The 19,496-nt window shown below is 44.4% G+C and overlaps 1 protein-coding gene and 1 non-coding gene across 7 annotated transcripts in view; both read right to left on the bottom strand.

Annotated features, from left to right (window-relative positions):
- The window catches only part of ATG16L1 (autophagy related 16 like 1), a 37,954-nt gene that overhangs the window by 9,748 nt on the left and 8,710 nt on the right, over positions 1 to 19,496 (bottom strand). For 2 of the 6 annotated variants that reach the window (XM_047721389.1, XM_047721395.1), the window contains 10 exons: positions 19,207 to 19,280; positions 18,083 to 18,334; positions 12,808 to 12,873; positions 10,367 to 10,453; positions 9,659 to 9,715; positions 9,398 to 9,445; positions 8,671 to 8,773; positions 5,310 to 5,415; positions 1,463 to 1,533; positions 671 to 742 (listed from right to left, as the gene is read on the bottom strand). In XM_047721389.1, coding sequence (XP_047577345.1) covers positions 671 to 742; positions 1,463 to 1,533; positions 5,310 to 5,415; positions 8,671 to 8,773; positions 9,398 to 9,445; positions 9,659 to 9,715; positions 10,367 to 10,453; positions 12,808 to 12,873; positions 18,083 to 18,334; positions 19,207 to 19,280 — 936 coding nt within the window. The remainder of the gene's footprint in view (positions 1 to 670; positions 743 to 1,462; positions 1,534 to 5,309; positions 5,416 to 8,670; positions 8,774 to 9,397; positions 9,446 to 9,658; positions 9,716 to 10,366; positions 10,454 to 12,807; positions 12,874 to 18,082; positions 18,335 to 19,206; positions 19,281 to 19,496) is intronic. The other 4 variants (XM_047721390.1, XM_047721391.1, XM_047721392.1 and 1 more) reach the window with 4 other exon arrangements.
- LOC125096669 (small Cajal body-specific RNA 6) lies at positions 7,458 to 7,732 on the bottom strand. Its single transcript, XR_007126332.1, has one exon. It is a non-coding gene; the product is annotated as a small Cajal body-specific RNA 6 (non-coding RNA).

Genomic DNA, 19,496 nt, shown 5'->3' with positions numbered 1-19,496 from the left:
TTTTCTTAACGAGCACATGTGAAAACTGCTTCAGGCTTAAGGAGAAAAACAACATGTCCTCAAATTAAGCTATTTGTTTTTCACTAGAACAAAAGTACTATAAACATCAAGTTTTGGTCGTCGTGGAGGCCAAGCAACTTCTCAACAACTTCGGGTTCACATGCGAATTCCTTCACATGACCCCGACCTTCCCCTTTTCCCTGCCACCTGCTCCCATCTTGTGTCAGAGTTGTGGTTCTTGCTAACCCTAATTGTACCCACATGCACTTCTATGTCCTACTTTCAGCTCAACTCTGGGAGCTCATTATGAGTCTTGGGACGTAACAAATGTAACTTCCACAACAATGCTGGGATCGTTGGAAGTTCTGCTAAAACAGACACCTGCCTGCCCCAAGTATGTAGTTCTTAGGAACAGGAACACCCCTAGTCTTTCATGAGAAATGTGATGGCTTCCTCGTGCAAGCATTCTGAAACTGAATCTTGGACAAAGGAAGAATGTAACATGGAAATAAATTTTCCCAAGGGGGAAAGGGAAAGGCGGGGGGAACCAAGTATGATTTTTAGGAAAACACGATTCTCCTAATAAATCAACCTGCCATTTCCTACATTTAGTGCTTTAAGAACCTCATGAAGTTTGGAAGTTATACTAACTTTCTTAACTGGGTCTTACCCGTAACCGATAATCATCCACAGTCCAGATTCGACTTGCAAAATCATTTGAAGCTGCTAAAAGGTAAGATCCCTATGGGAATAAGGGGGTGGGGGGAGACAAATTTTAGACAAAATAGATTATTTCAGTCCACACAAAACAAACTCCCTAAGAATCGAGTCCAGAAAAGGCTTATTAGATGCTCAAAAGCTGCACAGCTGATGTGAATACCGACCATTACTCCCAGTAGTCCGTCAACCCACTGACCGTGCTAAATCCACTGTGCTCCTGAACTTGCTCAATCCTGCCCTCCCGCTGGAATGTTGGAGACTCTCCAGCTCAAACTGTAACCTGTCCTCTCGAGTTTATCAGCCATCCCCTCCACCCCCTTCAGTAACAGTAAATACCAACCGTCTACACACTGTCCAAGCTGCAGAGCCCAGAGGCACCGGCTCTCCCCTCCCGCAACCTCCCAAAACTGCTCTCCCTGAGACCCGCCTGACTCTCACGCACCTAGCTAGACCCCTGTGGCTCCCCGTGCACCGCCAGGCTTCAGCTGGGACCTTCAGCAAGCCTGCAGAGAACTGACTGGCTGGGGCCCTGCAGACCTGCCTCCCCCACCCAGATTGCAACACCGTCACAACCAGCCCAGAATTTACCATCTCCTTGCATCCTGATCTAACACTGATGGAATTAAGATACAGAACAGCAGGGAAATCGTCTGAGTAATTTTTAAATTTCAAGAACGGGATGTCTTAAATGGTTTCTAAGCCCCTGTATGCGCATTCATTTCCACAGCCATGGGATACTCACAGCGCTGTCAAATTCAATGCTCGTAATTCCCGCATTACTGCCAGACAGGGAGCCCTTGAACTCACATTTATCTGGATAAAGGAAGACAGAGGAGACAAAGGAAAGTAAGGCCAACACCTATGTTACACTGGGGCACCTGAAACAGAGTGGAAGCCAATCAGAGGCTGTGAAGAACAGCTGTCCTGCACGGACGCAGCATCAGAGAGCAGGAGGACAAACACCACAGTGAGACCAGAGAGGACAGCTGGGCAGCTGTTGGAGCCACGAGTGTGTAAGCCTACGCAGGGCCCAGCACTTCACAGGTGCTCCCTGTTCTCTTCAAAAATTTACAGTCTTCAATTCCCTTTACAAAGAAGTGCAGGAATTTTAAAGAAATGTCAATCCGTCTAGAGATAGAGTTTTAGTTCTGCTATTCCTCAGTAAAAATTTCTAATTCAGATAAATACACCTTTGGGTCTGATAAGTATTTGTGTCGATTTAACAATCACTTCTATAGAACCTCACCATTAAATTTTTCACAATCTCTCTGTGAATTCTCATTAGAGTTTGAAATTTTTTTTTTCTTTTTAAGTTATGAGTTACTGGCTAGTCCTTAGAATGCCAGTGAAGCTAGTCTGGAGTTTCTGGAATTTGTCTGTACACTTCCTCTGTCTCTGAAAAATGAAGATTCTGGCAGTCCAACTGGCTACCAGCACTCCCCTCACCCCAGCCTCCCTCACCAGGCACAGGCTCCTGGGTCCTGCTCTCAGACAGCTTTGGACACCCATGAAGGAGTTTTCATGATGTAGGCACAAACCGACAAGAGTACAAGTCTCAGGATGATGTGATTCAGCCCCTTCTTAAAGGGTACCTTAAGGATGACAAGCTCAGAAAACAATTAGGGAACCATTCAAATCAAATTCATAAAAGGGGATCGGGCGCCTGGATGTCTGTTGGCTGAGCGTCTGACTCTTGATTTCATGCAGGTCATAATCTCAGGGTCTTAAAATCAAGCACCAAGTCAGGCTCTGTGCTCAGAGCAGAGTCTGCTGAAGATTCTTTTTTTCCTTGTCTCTTTAAAATAAATTAAAAAAAATTTTTTTAAAGATTTTATTTGAGAGAGAGAGAGAACACAAGCAGGGAGAACAGCAGGCAGAGGGAGAGGGAGAAGCAGGCTTCCTGCTGAGCAGGAAGTCCGACATGGGGCTCAATCCCAGGACCCGGGGAACATGACTTGAACCAAAGGCAGACAGTTAACCGACTGAGCCACCCAAGCACACCCCTTTCTTTAAAATAAATAAATCTTAAAAAAGAAGTTCATAAAAAGGGAACATAAAATAGGAAACATCTCCAAGAACAGCCTTTTCTCTTATTCAATACTTCTAACTGGTAATAATTATGATATGAATACTGGGTTTACAGCTGTCAAATACATTTAGGGTCAGGATTATTAAACTGGTTGAGGCCCACCCTCTGAATTTAACTGCAAAATACTTGTATAGCATATTTAAAGCCTTTCTTGGATCCTAGCTTTCATGAGATTTTCAAAAGTCAGAAAAGGCCAATATCCACTAATTAATTAAGGTCTTTAGATTAGAGCTTTACAAAAATAATACTGTAAATTCTAAGAAATATCAAAAATTATGCCCAAGATAGCAGTCTATTTCTCTGGCAGTTAACACATTGCCAAAAATGTAAGAAATGACCAATAAATACTATTCTATGTAAGAGACTGATCTCAAACAATAAAAAAAAAACCCTTCCCAAAGATCTAGAGAGCATGAAGGGAAGGTATGTCAACATCCCAATGGAGCTTCTGGAAAATTTTGATAGAGCAAGGACAGATGTTCCTACTGGGCAGAAAGTGCCATTCTTCTGATACTTTAAAAGGGTAAAAAACAGGACCCCCAAACTCTTTCATAAAAGGCTTTTTGGACTTAGTCTCTTCCAAGATTCAGTAAATATTAGCCAAGGAGAAAAAACCTGCTGACTAAGTGATTTGCAGAAGAAACACTCCATAATTAGGCCCTAACTGACATTTGTTCCTCAAAACTATATAAAGTGCTACCAAACATTCTATGTTATTTCTTAGACCCAGCAAAAACTTTTCATTTTACGGACACCAACTATGCCAATACTCATTTCCATTTACTTCCTTTTTAGCAGCAAAAACCTAACACTGTTACTAAAGGTTGATTCTAATTTTCTTAGAAGTGCTTTTACTACCAGGAAGTAGAAAGTATTTCTAGAGTTACTTTTATTTAATCACAAGACATAATCAAAACAGATGCTCTGGGGGCACCTGGGTGGCTTAGTCGTTAAGTGTCTGCCTTCAGCTCAGGTCATGATTGCAGGGTCCTGGGATTGGGGCCCGCATTGGGGCTCAGTGGGGAGTTTGTTTCTCATTTTCTCTCTGACCATCTTCTCTTGTTGTGTGTGTGCGCTCTCTTGCTCTCTCCTTCTCAAATAAATAGATAAATCTTAAGAACAAAAACAAAACAGATGCTCTGCTTAGATTTTAAAAAATCAAATCTTATAAAACTTGTATTACTACAATAATGGCTTTATTATTGCATTATCATGGTTTTCACAATTACCATTCATAAGGTGTTTCTGGGTAAAACGGCACAAATTTTCAAGGGCTTCAACTAGCTGTATTTGCCAGGGATTTAACGATGGAGTCACTTTCCAGAAAAAGAAAAAGAAGAAAAAAAAAAAAAAAAAAGGCCAGGGCAGACAAAAGTGGTGCTTTATTGATAATCTATTATCACCAAACGGATCAACAGACTGCTCTTGCTCTTGCTCTGAACACACCAAAAGTCACCTGCATGTTCCTTCAGGTGCTCTATAGCTCAGGGGAGGCCACAGTGGGAAAAAAGAGGCTTTGCAGTCAGCAGACCCAGAAGGACCTGGTACTGCCATCCCCCGCCACGCTTATCAGTTACCAGCCACGAAAATCAACTCTGCAAAATCAAGTAGGGGCTCTGAGTTTTCATCTTGTCAAGTACAGGTGATACCTGTCTTTCAAGCTGCACAGGGCTGTGGTGAGGATCAGGGGAACTAACACAGACAAGGGCCCTCTGGATCTACTTCTTGGTGGACACTGGGAATGTAAGTGCTACAACTATGGAAAGTTGACAAAGCGGTTCTTATTAAAATCTTCAGCTTTATTCCTCGACCCTGCTTTATTTAAAAAACAAAACAAAACAAAAAAACCACAACATGAGATTTAACTACATCTCAAAATGCTGAAATTGAGCTATCCCTAGCTTCAGATTTCTAAGAGATGATTTCACTAAGTCCCATTTCCTGTTTTAATGCCATCCCATTTCTGACTACTCTGAAGCCACTTCTGAAACAAAGTCTCATCAAAGAGACGAGGTCTTGATCTTCTGGCCCTTGATGATAAGCTGCTTGTTAAATACATTTTTCCTGGAAGATACATCCCTCTTTTTATTCTCAAGCTTAGATATGACCTCAATCTTTTTTTCTAGGCCAAAGCCAATGGTGTTATTAAATGCACACACCTCAGCTCAATGTATAGTTTAATTCTAAGTCTATGACTTTAAGACCTTTCATTTTCCTTCTAAAGCCTGGAGTACCTTGGAAGATGTTCTCATTATATCTGAGAAAACACAAACACTAATGAATCCATAACTTAAAACCATTTTCTAGCCCCTGCTTAAAAACTCAGCGCAAATATCCACACAGGTGTTGTGTCTGAGATGGTGATAATGCTTTGGTCAGATAATTCCTGAAACAAGATACTAGATATTTGGAGAAGGTGAATGATTTAAAGATTGCCTGAAAGCAAGGTCAACCAAATGTCCCCAATGCAGCCTCTTTCTTTGCAACTCTGGGGTCTCACCTCCAAACACTTCCCAAAGCTTAACTCTCCGATCCATGCCTCCTGTGGCCAGCAGCCGGGAGCCCGGACTGAACTGCACAGCGTTGACTTCCCCATCGTGAGCATCCTGCAAGACAAGCACCCTGCTTCAACCCCAATCAGATGCTTAACTTCCCGAGAGGAAGGAGCCCAGTGCACATGAACACTCTGGACATCTAACAAAAGGCATCAGATGCTCACTTAGAAATAAAGGGGGTCTGCTCATAAACTAACTTGGATTCCTACCCCATTTTATTCTTATAGTTACAGTTCCATTTATTTAAGCACAGTGCAACCTTTTTAAAAAGTATTCAAAAACCCATGTAGACTAACTGCCTAAAGTTTGTCTTTGCATTAATTTCATTTCTCCTTAAGAAAAATAAAGTTTCAGTCTATATTCTACTATGATCTTAATGGCTTAAAATTAAGTCTCTGATTAACCGCCTCTCTTTTTGTCCAAATTATGTTAATGCTACATGCTAAACTATCTAGTCAAAGTACAGCATGGCTTTTCATGATAGAATAAGTCTTTATGGTTTCCTAATGTGAGTATATCCCCACATGGAGTCCTAATACGAGCAGATACCACGCCTGCTGCGACGCATCACTGTTATAGTGGAATTCTATTCTGCTCTGGAAACAATACAGCACTAGTGTGTACTAGCAGGGTGACTTTTGCCAAGTTTCTTAATTTTCTGAAGTCTCAGCTCATTTGCTCATCTATAGAAAAAGACTTCTGCCAAGTTGTGTGACCTAGGAGTGTGCCTAATTACCAACAGGCCTTCAACGAGACAGGTATCACTCTGGGAGAATTTTAAATTCTTCACAGAGAGAGACACCTGGGTGACTGTCAGTTAAGCATCTGCCTTCAGCTCAGGTCATGATCCCAGGGTCCTGGGACTGAGACCCACGTTGGGCTCGCTGCTCCATAGGGAGCCTTTTCTTCCCTCTCCCTCTGTCCGTCACTCTGCCTGCTTGTGCTTTCTCTGTCATATAAATAAAATCTTAAAAAAAGAGTAAGTTCTTCACAGGGAAATCTTTTTCTCTAAAGGTTTAATTATTTTGACAAAAGAGACAGAGCATGCACATGGAGGGAGGGACAGAGGAAAAGGGAGAGAATCCCAAGCGATTGCCCGCTGAGCACAGAGCCTGACGCGGAACTTGATTTCATGACCCCAAGACGACGACTGGAGCAGAAATCGAGTCAGATTCTAATTCGACTGAGCTATCCAGGCACCTCTTCAAAGGGAAATTACTGAGACTGGCATCCAAACTAGAAAAAAAATAATCTGAAAAGATGGTATCTTTTTTTGTGTTTAGGATGGGAAGGGAAATGGGGTAAAAAGCATCCCCTCCTAGAATGGGAAAAAAAATACCAGAAAATGTCTCTGAAACCGCTCTTAAAAATTAAGACTATGGGGGTGACTGGGAGGCTCAGTCAGTTGGGCATCTGACTGAGCCCCGCATTGGGCTCTGTGTTCAGCAGGGAGTCTGCTTGGGACTCTCTCTCTCTCTCTCCCTTTCCCTCCACCCCTTCCATTACCCTCTCTCAAACAGAACAATCTTAAAAAAGAGAAAAGAAAAAAAAGACTATCGATGCTGAAGTCTTTATGGATGAACTACAATGCCTGAGATTTGCTTTAAATTGCTCCAGCAAAAGTGTGTGGGGCAGAGAGAAGAAAACTGGCAGATGTAGCTAACTGGGGCTGCCTGGCAGGATGATGGGTGATGGGACCCAGAAGTTCTTTTACTCCCTGCTCACACCAATGTTTGAAAATTTTCATAATAAAAAGGAAAAAAAAAAGACTGTGGAAAATGTGGATTACAAATATTAGATCACTAAACAGGTCATCAATCATTTGCCTAAAACATCATTTGGGGAAGACAAAAATCTTACAGTCACATCTGCTTGGGACTAAAAAAGATGCCTGAAATATTATCAAAGACATGATTATTAACTGACTAGGACATAAACACCACTTTATTTTGCTTGGTGATCTGATCCCGCCCCAGCCCTTGTGTCCTACTGCTGAAAAGCTATCAGGGAGCTGACCAACCTTTTTGCTCCATATGATTCCCTTCCTTTTCCTTTTTCTTCTTTTTTTTTTAATGCTATCTTTCTACTCAGGAGGTCTCAGATTGAAAACTTGAGATCATGCACCATCACGCCCATGGCTGCCACTCCTCCATCTCCTGCATAGCCGGTTCTGTTGGATATCCGTCAGCCGTGAACTGTATACTCTCAGACACACATGCTGACAGAATCCCAAATTATCAGCTGCTCCATTATCCCATACACATGACTTAAATGTGACGGGAGAAAACAATGGGCCGCTGGGAGTTGAGGGCAAGTAAGGGGCTGTGACACTGAGTGCAATCAGACCTTTTACCAATCATCACTGACCTCCATAAGGTGCTTGGGCCTGTCAGGGACTCGCAGGAGTGCAATGGGAAGGGGCCTTAATGGTCCCCAATCCAACTCCTCATCTGGAGGGAGACTCTCTTTATGACATACAAGGTGGTTAAATCACTCAGCCAGTTCACTCTGTGGAAATCTCTAATCAATTCCTCCTTATGCCGGAACGAAAAGCCTTCCCCATATAAATTCCCTCCCATTTTATAGTGAGTCTTTCTCTCCCCTGAAAGCTGGCTCCTCTAACTCAGCCCATGTAACCCACAAGTCAGCCCAGCTATCTGGGCTCTGCTCTGCTTCTCTCTTCACCCCCCAGACCCCCACCTGCCAGCCCTGAGTCAGGTACCCCTCATTTCTCCAGGCTGGTTCCATTTCTGCTCAGTTCCCCCAAGCTGGGACCTGCTTCTTCTTTTCTACTAGCATCCAGCTCTGAACTCCAGCTGACGGCCCCAGCATCACAGTGGCCTCTGCCCAGGACTGTCTCCTGCTTCCAAACTTGTGCTTCTAATGATTGGAAGTCACGCAGATTTGGGTATAATTCACGAAGCAAACAGTTGCCCTTACCCACCTTCTAAAACAGACTACTAACTAGAATCTCACTCTAGATCGGAGCCAACCAGTGACAACAATGACATGCATTAGTGTAACTTCTCACCAACCACAGCTCCTTCTCCCTTGTCCCATCTCTCATGCTAAGGATTCTCTCTCAGCCAGTCCTGTATTACAGAAAATGGTTATAATAAATTCTATCCTCTAAGCTAAGCAAAATGTATCAATTCCTTCCATCAGACACAGCCAACAGGTGTAAAAGCTTGCTATTGCTCTAAATAAAACAGTAGAAAGCCAGCTGCTGTGGAGAAAGGATCCTTTAACTGTCAGGCTCGGTTACCACACAAAGCTTGGTGGGACGTGGGGTTCAACTGTACTTACAAAGACACACATCGCTGTTGTTGGCACTCTCACTTCTTTACTAGAACCAGGATGAGGATCCACATTATCCTGGGGAACTGGAAAGGAAGAGACAGAACGCCTCCTAAGAAGTAACATAAAGGAAAATATTAGGATTGCACAAGGCTTCCTGTCCACCAAACGTCCAGGAGGGATTCAAAGACGACTTTTGACAGTAGCTTCTTCTCCCTCCTAGACTCTTTGAACCACAGAACAATTCACCCGACCAGAGGCATCCACACTCAAACAACAGCCGAGAGGTATCCAGCACGTACCTGGACTCGCTTGATCGCTAACTCATGGAGTCCAAAACCCAATACTGAAAAGCAGTCCCGCAAAACTGCTTCCCCAGCCAATAAACTGCTGCAAAAACATCCTCAACGTGATGTAACTGCCTGCTCTGCGGGAGCTCGTTTGTCTTTTGATAAGACTACTTGAAGGTGATTTCTGTGCCTAGTCACAACCATCCTCAGCATCCAGTGTGATCATAGCGGAATCAAATGCGTGCCCGAGGAGAGGGATGAGAGCGTGCCTGCTGTGCAGAGCTCAACCGAACTGCCTGCTCAAGAAGCTGACAGCACTCCTAGGAGCATGCACAGCGGCCTGGGAGGCACATGCACACCCGACAAGGGGGGGGTGAAGCGGTGATCAGCACAATTATCAAGGAGCCACGCTCACATGCCGGGCTGAGAGAAGGGAATATTTTCACCTGGCAGCATCAGAAGAGTGATGTCCCAAAAGGGGAGACTCGGACAGACTAAAGGTAAGGCCAGATCAGTACGCAGCAAGATTAAGGAAAGAAAACAGAGGAAAAAGGAAGAAGCTAAGTGAAAAGCTGAAGTCAAAGCATCTGAATACTTGGCGCCATGGAAATTTGGTGTATGTTTAAAAATTGGTGATAAATCATATACAACACTTATGAATATTCACACACATATTAACAAGGAAAGGTGAAGGTTTTCTAACCTACCCAAAGATATTAGTGATAGAATCCAGAAGGCCACCAGCAGGCTGCGAGAGTCGCTTACTAAAGAGGAGGGGAGGATAGGTTTAAACCTTAGAAACATTTTGCCCATAATTCATCAATAAAAACAGTCCACAAAAATAGGTACCTGGGAGTATGTTTCCCATCGAGTTCCCAAACCCCAGCCAAGAAACCCCCTCAGAGGAGCAAACCATCAGAAAACAAGGGGAAGGCAGGAGGGAGGACCCAGCTTCAAAGTTTTAAAAGACTCAAGGTTCCCGCATTAAATTAACTTGTCTTAAAAACTGTGCTTCAGACAATGACTCAATCTGACCTAACAGTGTCTGGCTATTAATAACCAATTCCCATCCACTGAGTCCTGCTTTAGTTGTTAGCAAAGAGAAAAAAATCCTGGAACCCAAGTACGAAGTAAACAGTATGATCTAAATAATCATCCCAACAAGGTGTAACTGTCCATCTTGTGGGAAGCCATGACACTTCCTCCCACCTCCCCTCACGGGGTGGTGGCAGCACCAGACAGCTTGAGTCCCATGTGGAGGTGACCTAAGGAAGATGGGGACACTCAGGAGCCCACGATCTCCAAAGCTGTGCAGGAGGGGCTGGGCACTCCAGCAAGGGGCTCTTGCTGCCGCCACAACGTGCCATCCGCCTACGGCGCGAGTGCCCCTCTCCTGGCCCGCCCCAGCTACTTACGTGGCTGCTCTGCTGAGGGCACGCACGGGAGATGTCTCCTCAGTGTGATCAGAGGTTTCGTCCACGATGACTTCAATGTCATCATCCCTGGAAAGAAGGGCAAGATGCCAAGTCTTTGACCCTGCTCCTCGGGAGCTTTGTGGCGAGTCTGTTCCACAAGCACCAGCACCATCTCTTAGTCACACGCGGCCTCCGTGAGTTGGCCATGACAGAAACAGCCAAGGGTTCTTCGGAGAAACAGGAATGGCCACACTCTGAATGACACTAAAAAAACGTTTAACCTACTGACATCAAATCTAGAATTCCAGCTGAAAAGAACTTAAAAAGTGATCTTTCGATCCTCTGAGGTGTGAACATCGCTCCCACTTGGAAAGCAAGGAAACGATCTAACAAGCCTAGAACCATGCATCCAGTGCCAAGGGAGATTCCTTCCTTCAGGCCGGGTTCACAGGTAAGGGCTCCCACATGTGAACAACTGGACCACAATGCTCACCAAGAAACAGTTCCCATGAGATGGGCTGAGCATGGCACAGACGACAGCCAGGGCAGCTCTGGAGCACAAGAAAATGACAGGGCAAGGAGGAGATCCAGGGGAGTAAGGAAAGCTTTTGCTGGAAGGGCAAAGAAGTCAATGGCTGCGTTAACATTGGCTTTAAATACTGCCTTAATAATAGAAACAGGAAAGCAAAATCTCAACACAATTCATTTTGACTCTGGGCATTTTATGCTTAGGTTTCAACACTTAGTGCTTCTGACATGTAGGAAGTCTATCATGCTTCATGTGAAATAATCAAGCCACAGAAATGCCCTGTTGTTTACCCGCCTTATCCCACTGGATACAAAGCACCTTTGGAATCTACCCCCCCAGCCGTTCCTGGTTGGGGGAAGGCAAGCAATTATTTTGGTTTTAATGACCTCCTACCGAGTTGCAATCAGAAGTAAAATAATAAAACCTAACAACCCAAGCCTTTATCACCTAATGTTCAGACTCCTTAGCTTGAGAGCTAAATTTTTCCATGATTAATTATCTGGATTATGTAAACATATACTTGTTACCAAGCAAGTTAAACCAAGTCAAAGAAAATTTGTTTTCCTTGGCTATCGATTTTAGGATTCCACACAACTGACCCCAGTCTAGGCCCGGATGTAGGAGAGAACAAAGGTATGCCTGAAGAAAGAGAACAAGGCTAGCCTTTTTTTTCTTCGTGGTTCTGGTCTGGAGGAGTCCCTTGTGTCCATACAAGCATGACAGCAGAGCAACAGAGACAGCAAGGGTAGCGACCACGAGCAGAGCCTATGTAAATGTTTTCAGAATGCGACTAACACGAAGACACTTGGAACCCTGCAAATGTCCAGGGCCACAAGAAAATACCAGTATGTGGCAACTGGTTATCACAACCTTTCAAACGTGAGAATGCCCTTTGCCCCAGAAACTCTGCTCTTTGGGAAACACACAGATTAAGAACAGGCTTTTAAGGTCTGGCACTCCTAGGTTAGGTTTGCTCTGTCCCTTCCGAGGAGATCTTGGGCAGCATGCTTGATCACACCCAGTCACCTGTTTATGCTGCAGTAGGGAGGCAGACAAATGTCGCTTTTATAAGCTGTCATTTCTAGGTCAGTCATTTATTTACTTTGTAGTGTCTGTAAAATATAACTGAGATTCATTTTCCACATCTGAGAAAACAGAAGAAATGTCTATAAGCACAGCCTTGGTATGGAAATCTTTTTTTCTTATAAATTAACACCCTGTCTCGTGGCTGTCTCCTCTAACTGAATTCAAACCAGTCCCCTCCATTATATAAGGAAACAAACAACATTTTAAAATGCAGTAAATCACAATTCTAATACTATATTCTGGAATATTTTTCAGTAGAAAAGGAACACATCATAAACCAGAAGCAAGCGGAATTCAGTCATTAACTGAATTAAATTAAATTTAACTATCTACCACTCTTAACACAAAGCTTCAGATCTTGCGGAGGACTCTCCACCCCAACTCCAGATCAGGGAAAGTTCCAAACGGATTCAATCCCTTTTGCTCCAAGAGACTGTCATTTTCACTTAGGCTTCAAAGGTTTGCCTGCACCTCCACTCAAAGTCACATCCCAAGAACAGAGAGCAAGAGAAAGGAACCAGCCCAGTGATACACTCCAGGAGGCCCAATGACGGGTAGAAAATGGACCAAAGTGTCAAGAAGGAAGCAGCAAGGTAGGCACCCGTCCAGGGTGCAGAAGTCATCCGTTCATAGCCCCACAGCCCACAAGGAGCATGAGCTGCAGCAGCCTTGGGACGGGAACCAGTGTTTAGTGGCTCCCTCCGAACTTTGAGTTCCCTTTCTACAATCTATAATAAACGATTTTACAGAAATAAGAACATGGTAACATTTTAAAAGAGCAAATCCAATTACTAAGAGCGGTTCTGATTGGAATAGCTCTACTTACTGTTCAACAGGTAGAGGTTCCTTTGCTGCTTCTGCAAGCTCTTTCTGAAGCCGGGCTTGCCGCCTCCTAGTGAAGAAAGCCCACTAGTTAATGCTGGCTTCAATAAAGCACAGCACTTCGGCTCTCAGTAAACTACTAGCTCTCATAACATATTTGAATATTCAGTGCATCTCAAATAACTGCCCTGGGCATAGATACCCAGTCCCAAACCCACACCAGTAATGTCAGTAAGGAACCCTGTCATAAAGGATTCCAGAGCACAGGCCAGAAGAGGGATTATGTCATTAGAGAAAGCAGTGACCTAGCAAGGTAGAGCCTGCCCATCGTGACCCGGGGCCTCCCAGGACAGAAACGCACATCAGGTTTATCCAGGGTCAGTCATGGTCAAGAGTGGGCTTTCTGCAGCAAACAGTCTGACACCAACATGTCAAGAGCATGAATAGTTAACAGTTAAGACTTACTTAGAATTTACTTGTCCCTGACTACTTGGTATTGTTATTGCCAGATTTTAACTCATTTAATCTTTGTAACAATGCTTTGAGTTCTAGCACTACTTTAACAGATAAGGAAACTGAGGTGTGGGACTCGATCCCAAGTGCACATGGGTCCACTTACCAGGGCTGCATACAGATGTCTCAGCTATGGACAATTTTTTTTTTTAAGATGTATTTATTTTAGAGAGAAAGTGAGTGTGGGGAAGGGGCAGAGGGAGAGGGAGTGAGAGAATCCTCAAGCAGATCCCCACTGAATGCAGAGCCCCACATGGGGCTTAATCCCAGGACCTGGAGATCATGACCTGAGCCGAAAATCAAGAGTTGGTGGCTGATTACCACCCAGGCACCCCTCGGCTGTGGAAAAATTTTAATGTGGCCAAACAGTCAAGTCCACTATTAACCCTTCTCAGGACAATTTCTGTCTCTCACCAAGTCCTAAATTCAGGATCTCCCCCCATTTTTAACCTTGGCCTTGTTTTCTCTTCCACGGCAATTTAATCTCTAACTGTGGTTTTACTCTGTATGTGGAGAACCCCTAATCTGGAATTCTAGCCCTGCTATTAAGCCCGCCAAGAATTCTGCTGGAATTTTTTGTAAAGCTTCTACCAGAGTTAACTCTCGAAACAGGGAGAAGTCCTTTAGGTGGCATGTGAGAATCATGGGAAGGGATGATTGCAGCTTCTACTCTTAATTTTATCTTTTCATTTTATTAAAAAATATTTTATTTGACATTGAGAAAAAGAGCGTAAGCAGGGGGAGCGGCAGTGGGAGAGGGAGAAGCAGGCTTCCTGCTGAACAGGGAGCCTGATGTGGGGCTCCATCCCAGGACCCTGAGATCATGACCTGGAGCTAAAGGCAGATGCTTAACTGACTGAGCCACCTAGGTGCCCCTATTTTTAATTTTTTATTTAATTTAATTTAATTTTTTTTTAAGATTTTATTTATTTGAGAGAGAGACAGTGAGAGAGAGCACGAGCAAGGAGAAGGTCAGAGAGAGAAGCAGACTCCCCGTGGAGCTGGGAGCCCGATGCAGGACTCGATCCCAGGACTCCAGGATCAGACCTGAGCCGAAGGCAGTCGTCCAACCAACTGAGCCACCCAGGCGTCCCTATTTTTTATTTTTTAAAAGAAGATTCATTTACTTGACAGAGCGAGCGTGTGCACATACACACAAGCGGGAGGAGGGGAAGAGCAGGAGAGGGACAAGCAGACTCCCTGCTGGTCACAAAGCTCAACACAGGACCCGATCTCACGACCCTGAGCTCAGGACCTGAGCCGAAATCAAGAACCAGATGCTTACCTGACTAAGCCACCCAGGCGCCCCCTACACTCTTACTTTTATATGAGGAAGATGGGAAACTAAGTTTTATAGGACAAATGACAAAATTTTATCATTTTTTCTTAGCTGGAATAGATGACCTATGAACTACCTTTGAGGGAAACCAGAATTTGGTGTGGGACATGTAACAGCTTGTCTACTGCAAAGGCACTACCTCTAAGTGAAGGATAAAAGATAGACCTAGTGTTGCAGGGAACGGAAGGCACCTGCAGCTCCTCCTTCATTAGGATAGCCGAAAAGATACCGCCTTCAATGGTTCAAATATTCCCCAAGTGTGTCCGACATAGCAGCCACCGTGATGGTAAAGACCTACCTTAGCATAGTGAGGGAGGCAGAACACGGACAGCTACTTCAAAACATGAAATGTGCCATGCTATCGCTCAGGTAAACTAAGGCTCTAGAAGGAGAACATCTGACTTGGGGATCATTAGGAAGGAGGGAAAGCTTCCAAGGAGTAAAGTCAGATCAAAAGTGAAGAAACCTCAGGTTCCGCCTATGCAATCAGAAGAGAATACACCCAGAGGCAAATCCCTACGGAAACACTCCAAAGGAGCAAGGGCAGACATGTAATATGCCTCGTACCCCTGTTCAGAGGAAGTCTGTGTCATTCCCGTCCACTGTGATGACCAAGGACCCTTCCTTAGCTTAACGAAACGCCTGCCTGCTTCTCCCTTGGCAGGTGTTCAAGGTGCTACACTGACTTCCAGGTGACCCTGGTGAGTTCACTGCCTTTAAGCTAAGGACTCCACAGCAGAGGCCAAACTATTTTACTGAAACACGAGGGGCGCCTGGCTGGCTCAGATGGCAGGGCATGTCACTCTTGATGTTGGGGGTTATGAGTTTGAGCTCCATGTTGGGGGTAGAGACTGCTTAAAAATAAAATCTTTAACAAAAAATGTAAATATGAGACAATAAAAAAGCACAGCTCATGTTGTAATATGACAGAAACTTAAGAAAAGTTAAAAATGCAGAGAAGTATAAAACGAGAAAATAAAAGCCACAGTCTTGCCACGCAGAAATAAACACTATTAACGATATAGTTCCTTTTTAAACTTTTAAATTCATTCAAATTTTGGATCATGTCCTATGAAAACATTTCCTACCCTACTTTCAGTTACATTAATTACATGTATTTTCTTGGGTCACTAAGTACTCCTAAGACGTGTATTTTTAGATGACTTCGTAAAACTGCACTGTATGAAAATATCAGTTTATTTCTCCCCCAAGGGAGATACTGCTTATTTTTTATTACTATGAGTAATGTGCCATCACAAAATAATACCCGTGACCAAGTCTTGGGACTTGCTTAAAATAAAGTCCAACGAGTGGGAACACTTCTCAGGTCATGCCTAGGTGGCCTTGGGAGGTGGTGGAATGGGCTTTCCACAGACAATGTGAAGGTGCATCCCCCTTCCTCCCGACAGCCGTCCAGGCCAGCTTTCCTGACCGTGCGCACTCCTGCTTTCATCAACTCCCTGCGCCTCACACCTGCCGGAGGGCTCGCCTGTCTCATCCACTCTGTGGCAGGATATTTACCTAATGATTGATTGCATCTCTTTGATTGCTTTTGTGTCAAGAAATCGGAAAATTTTATACAATCCACTTTTTATTTCTATTTTTTTAATATTTGGGAAGTCCTCATACTATTTAGAAATTTTTCATAAAATAAGAAGCAGGTATCACATTTTTCATCTCTACCTTACGTTATCAGTTTTTATACAGATTCTGAAATCTACTTGAATATATTATTTGGTAGGATTAGTAATCATTATGATGACTCCTTCCTATTTTCATTCTTTCAGATTAACTGCAATCATCTTTTCAAATTCTAAACTACAGACACAGGGCTTTAAAATTGTATGTTATGGGGCACCTGGGTGGCTCAGTGGGTTAAGCCTCTGCCTTCGGCTCAGGTCATGATCTCAGGGTCCTGGGACTGATTCCTGCATCGGGCTCTCTGCTCAGCAGGGAGCCTGCTTCCTTCTCTCTCCCTGCCTGCCTCTCTGCCTCCTTGTGATCTCTGCCAAATAAATACATAAAATCTTTAAAAAAAAAAAAGAAAAAGAAAAAGAAAAATCGTATGTTCTAATCTGTTGACCACTTACTGTCCGTTTTCTCAGTGGATTTTCTTAGGCTTTCTAAGTGGGTACGCATGAGCCCCCGTCCCTTCTAGTGGCCTTGTATTCTGCATCCTATCTGGTCAGATGGCCAAAACATCAGTCAGACTTGAAGAGAGTGAGCCCTTCCTTCTGTTCCTGGTTTTGATGTGTGTTAGACTCTCCGTGGAAATTTTCAACACACACACTTCCCTCCACTAAGACCGAATCTGGTGTCTAGGATGGATGGTCTCCCTGTTAAGAATGCTATCGGCGGGCGCCTGGGTGGCTCAGTGGGTTAAGCCGCTGCCTTCGGCTCAGGTCATGATCTCGGGGTCCTGGGATCGAGTCCCGCATCGGGCTCTCTGCTCAGCAGGGAGCCTACTTCCCTTCCTCTCTCTCTCTGCCTACTTATGATCTCTGTCAAATAAATAAATAAAATCTTAAAAAAAAAAAAAAAGAACGCTATCGGCTGTTGGCTGCTGCTATGTCTGTTTATTAAAAGCTTTTGTTCCAAATTGAAGGGTTTTTATCAGGACTGGGAACTGAGTCTGAGCAAATGGCATTTTTGGGGTCTACTATAGTGGCCCTACAGTTTATCATCCAAGGTGATAGATTTAATTGATTTCCAGATACACTGTCTTTTAATTCCTGGGGTAAGTCCTAGTAGGACTGCAGTAAATTAAAAAAAAAAAAAAAAAAAAGTACTGGGGCACCTGGGTGGCCCAGTCAGTTAAGGAACCATCTCTTGATTTCGGCTCAGGTCATGATCTCAGGGTTTTGGGATGGAGCCCCATATGCACTAGGCATGGAGCCAGAGATTTTCTCTTTCCCCCTCAGCTCCCCTCCACCCCACCCCTTGTGTGGGCATACACACTCTCTTTGGGGGGGGGGAGGTACCAGTGACTCTGACTTAGGAATTTCACATCTATGTTCATGTGAGTTTAGACCGTAGTCTTCTTGTTATACTATCCAGAGCTTTGGTATGGATGTGGTTGGTGTTATAAAATCAGGGATGGGAAAAATTCCAATCTTTTTTAAATTCTGGTTTACCTTCCATTGTTCAAGAATTAGCTTTTCTCCTTGACACACTGAAAGAATTCACTGGCAAAAATTGTACAGGCCAAAGCCCTTTTGGAAGATAATCCTCCGCTTAGCTGTAAGTGTTCTAATAAATGCAAATCTCTTTTACGTGCACCACTGAGATTTCTGATTTTATTAGTGTTTTCTGGCCAACTTGTGCCATCCCTCCTCATCAGAGCCACCAGGTTCGTTTTTGCCTTTTCAGAAAACAAGGCTCTACTTTACTAAAAATGGGAATCACTACCTGTGGACTGATGTCTCACCTTGAATCTTTTTCATTCTCTGCATTTAGGCGATTGGCTTCCTGGGCTTTCTCAGCCATCCACCTGGTGACCAGCTCCTGGTTCTCTTCAGTAGTTTTCCTCAGTTTCTCCTCCAAGGCAGTAAACGTGATCTGCAGGGCATCATACTCATCCTTCAGGGTCTGGTTGGCTCTTTCAAGGTCCTGAAGCTTACTGCGTAGTTCTTGGCACTCCGTCTCCAGGTCAGAGATAGTCTGTAAGCATTCTGCAATTCTGAAAGCAGGACGTGGAGAAGAGGAATGGGCCCGCTCGGGAGCCCTGTGAGGAGCCAGGGCACCTTGCCAGGTGCTGGAGCTCCATGAGCATGAGCCCCCTACAATAACATCAGCCATCACACCAGGTGCCACGGAGGACTCATGTTTATGAACATCTCACTTAGCCAAGCCTAGCCCCGTGGTTTACAGGACAAGCCGATTAGGAGAGGAATTTTACCTAGGGTAAAATTCACCCAGGCGATGAAGGACTAGAAAAGCAGTATTTGAAAAGGGAACTTTTGATGCCTATATAGAGTACTAACAGGGGCTTAAAAGAGGGCTAGAAATTCTGCACTTTCCGTTGGTTCTATCACTCGATAAGCAAAGATGCCTTTCTAAGCCTTTAGAGACTCCTGTCTGCAGAGCAAGGAAAAAAGGCACAGAGGAAACCCAGGCTTCCCTCCAGCTCAAAGGTCCTACAATTTGGAATTCCAGGCTTCTCCCTGATCAAGAATTATCCTGCCAACAAACTCATCCCTGTTCCCAAAGGCCACAGGCTCAATCTGGCACCATCTCCACCACAGAAGACACTAGCTCTCCTATGCAGTGGCCACAGGGAGAGCCATGAATGCTTCGGGGACACTCACAAGGGCCAAGGGTACTTGCCAGGGGCATGCTGGGAACCCGGAAGACTGAGGGCACTGTCCTTGCCTCTGTCATCCTTAGCAGGTAGATAAAAATCCCAGGCTGTGCATGCACAGGAGTGACACTCCTGCTGAGTCCCATGTGGTGACCATTTGCCAGCAATCACCACTGGCTCCGCCCACGAGAGTACAATAAACAGAGTGCAACCCCGTGGCCAGCCCTGGAGAAGGCATCATCTCTACTCACTTTGCTTCATTCATCTGCATCTCCCTGTCCTTCTGCTGCATTTGGTTATTCAGGTCAATCACCAATTGAGCTAACTGGGGAAAGGAAAACACTTGCATCAGTGAGAGTTCAGGACCTCAGCTGGAACCTAAACAGTGGGTGCTTTTTAAAATGGGGGGGGGGGGGCTTTTATTTTAAAGAAAGAAAATGTGCCCTGTAGAGTTGGGCCAAGGCCCCAGGAAGAAACAAGCTGGGTGGCAGCGAGGAGCAGGAGGGCAGATGGGGATGCTCATGGGAATGATGGGAAGTGC

This window comes from Lutra lutra, chromosome 3, assembly GCF_902655055.1.
Source record: "Lutra lutra chromosome 3, mLutLut1.2, whole genome shotgun sequence".
Taxonomy (NCBI): domain Eukaryota; kingdom Metazoa; phylum Chordata; class Mammalia; order Carnivora; family Mustelidae; genus Lutra; species Lutra lutra.
The sequence above is the reverse complement of the archived record's forward strand: the minus strand, read 5'-3'. Positions and strand labels throughout refer to the sequence as shown.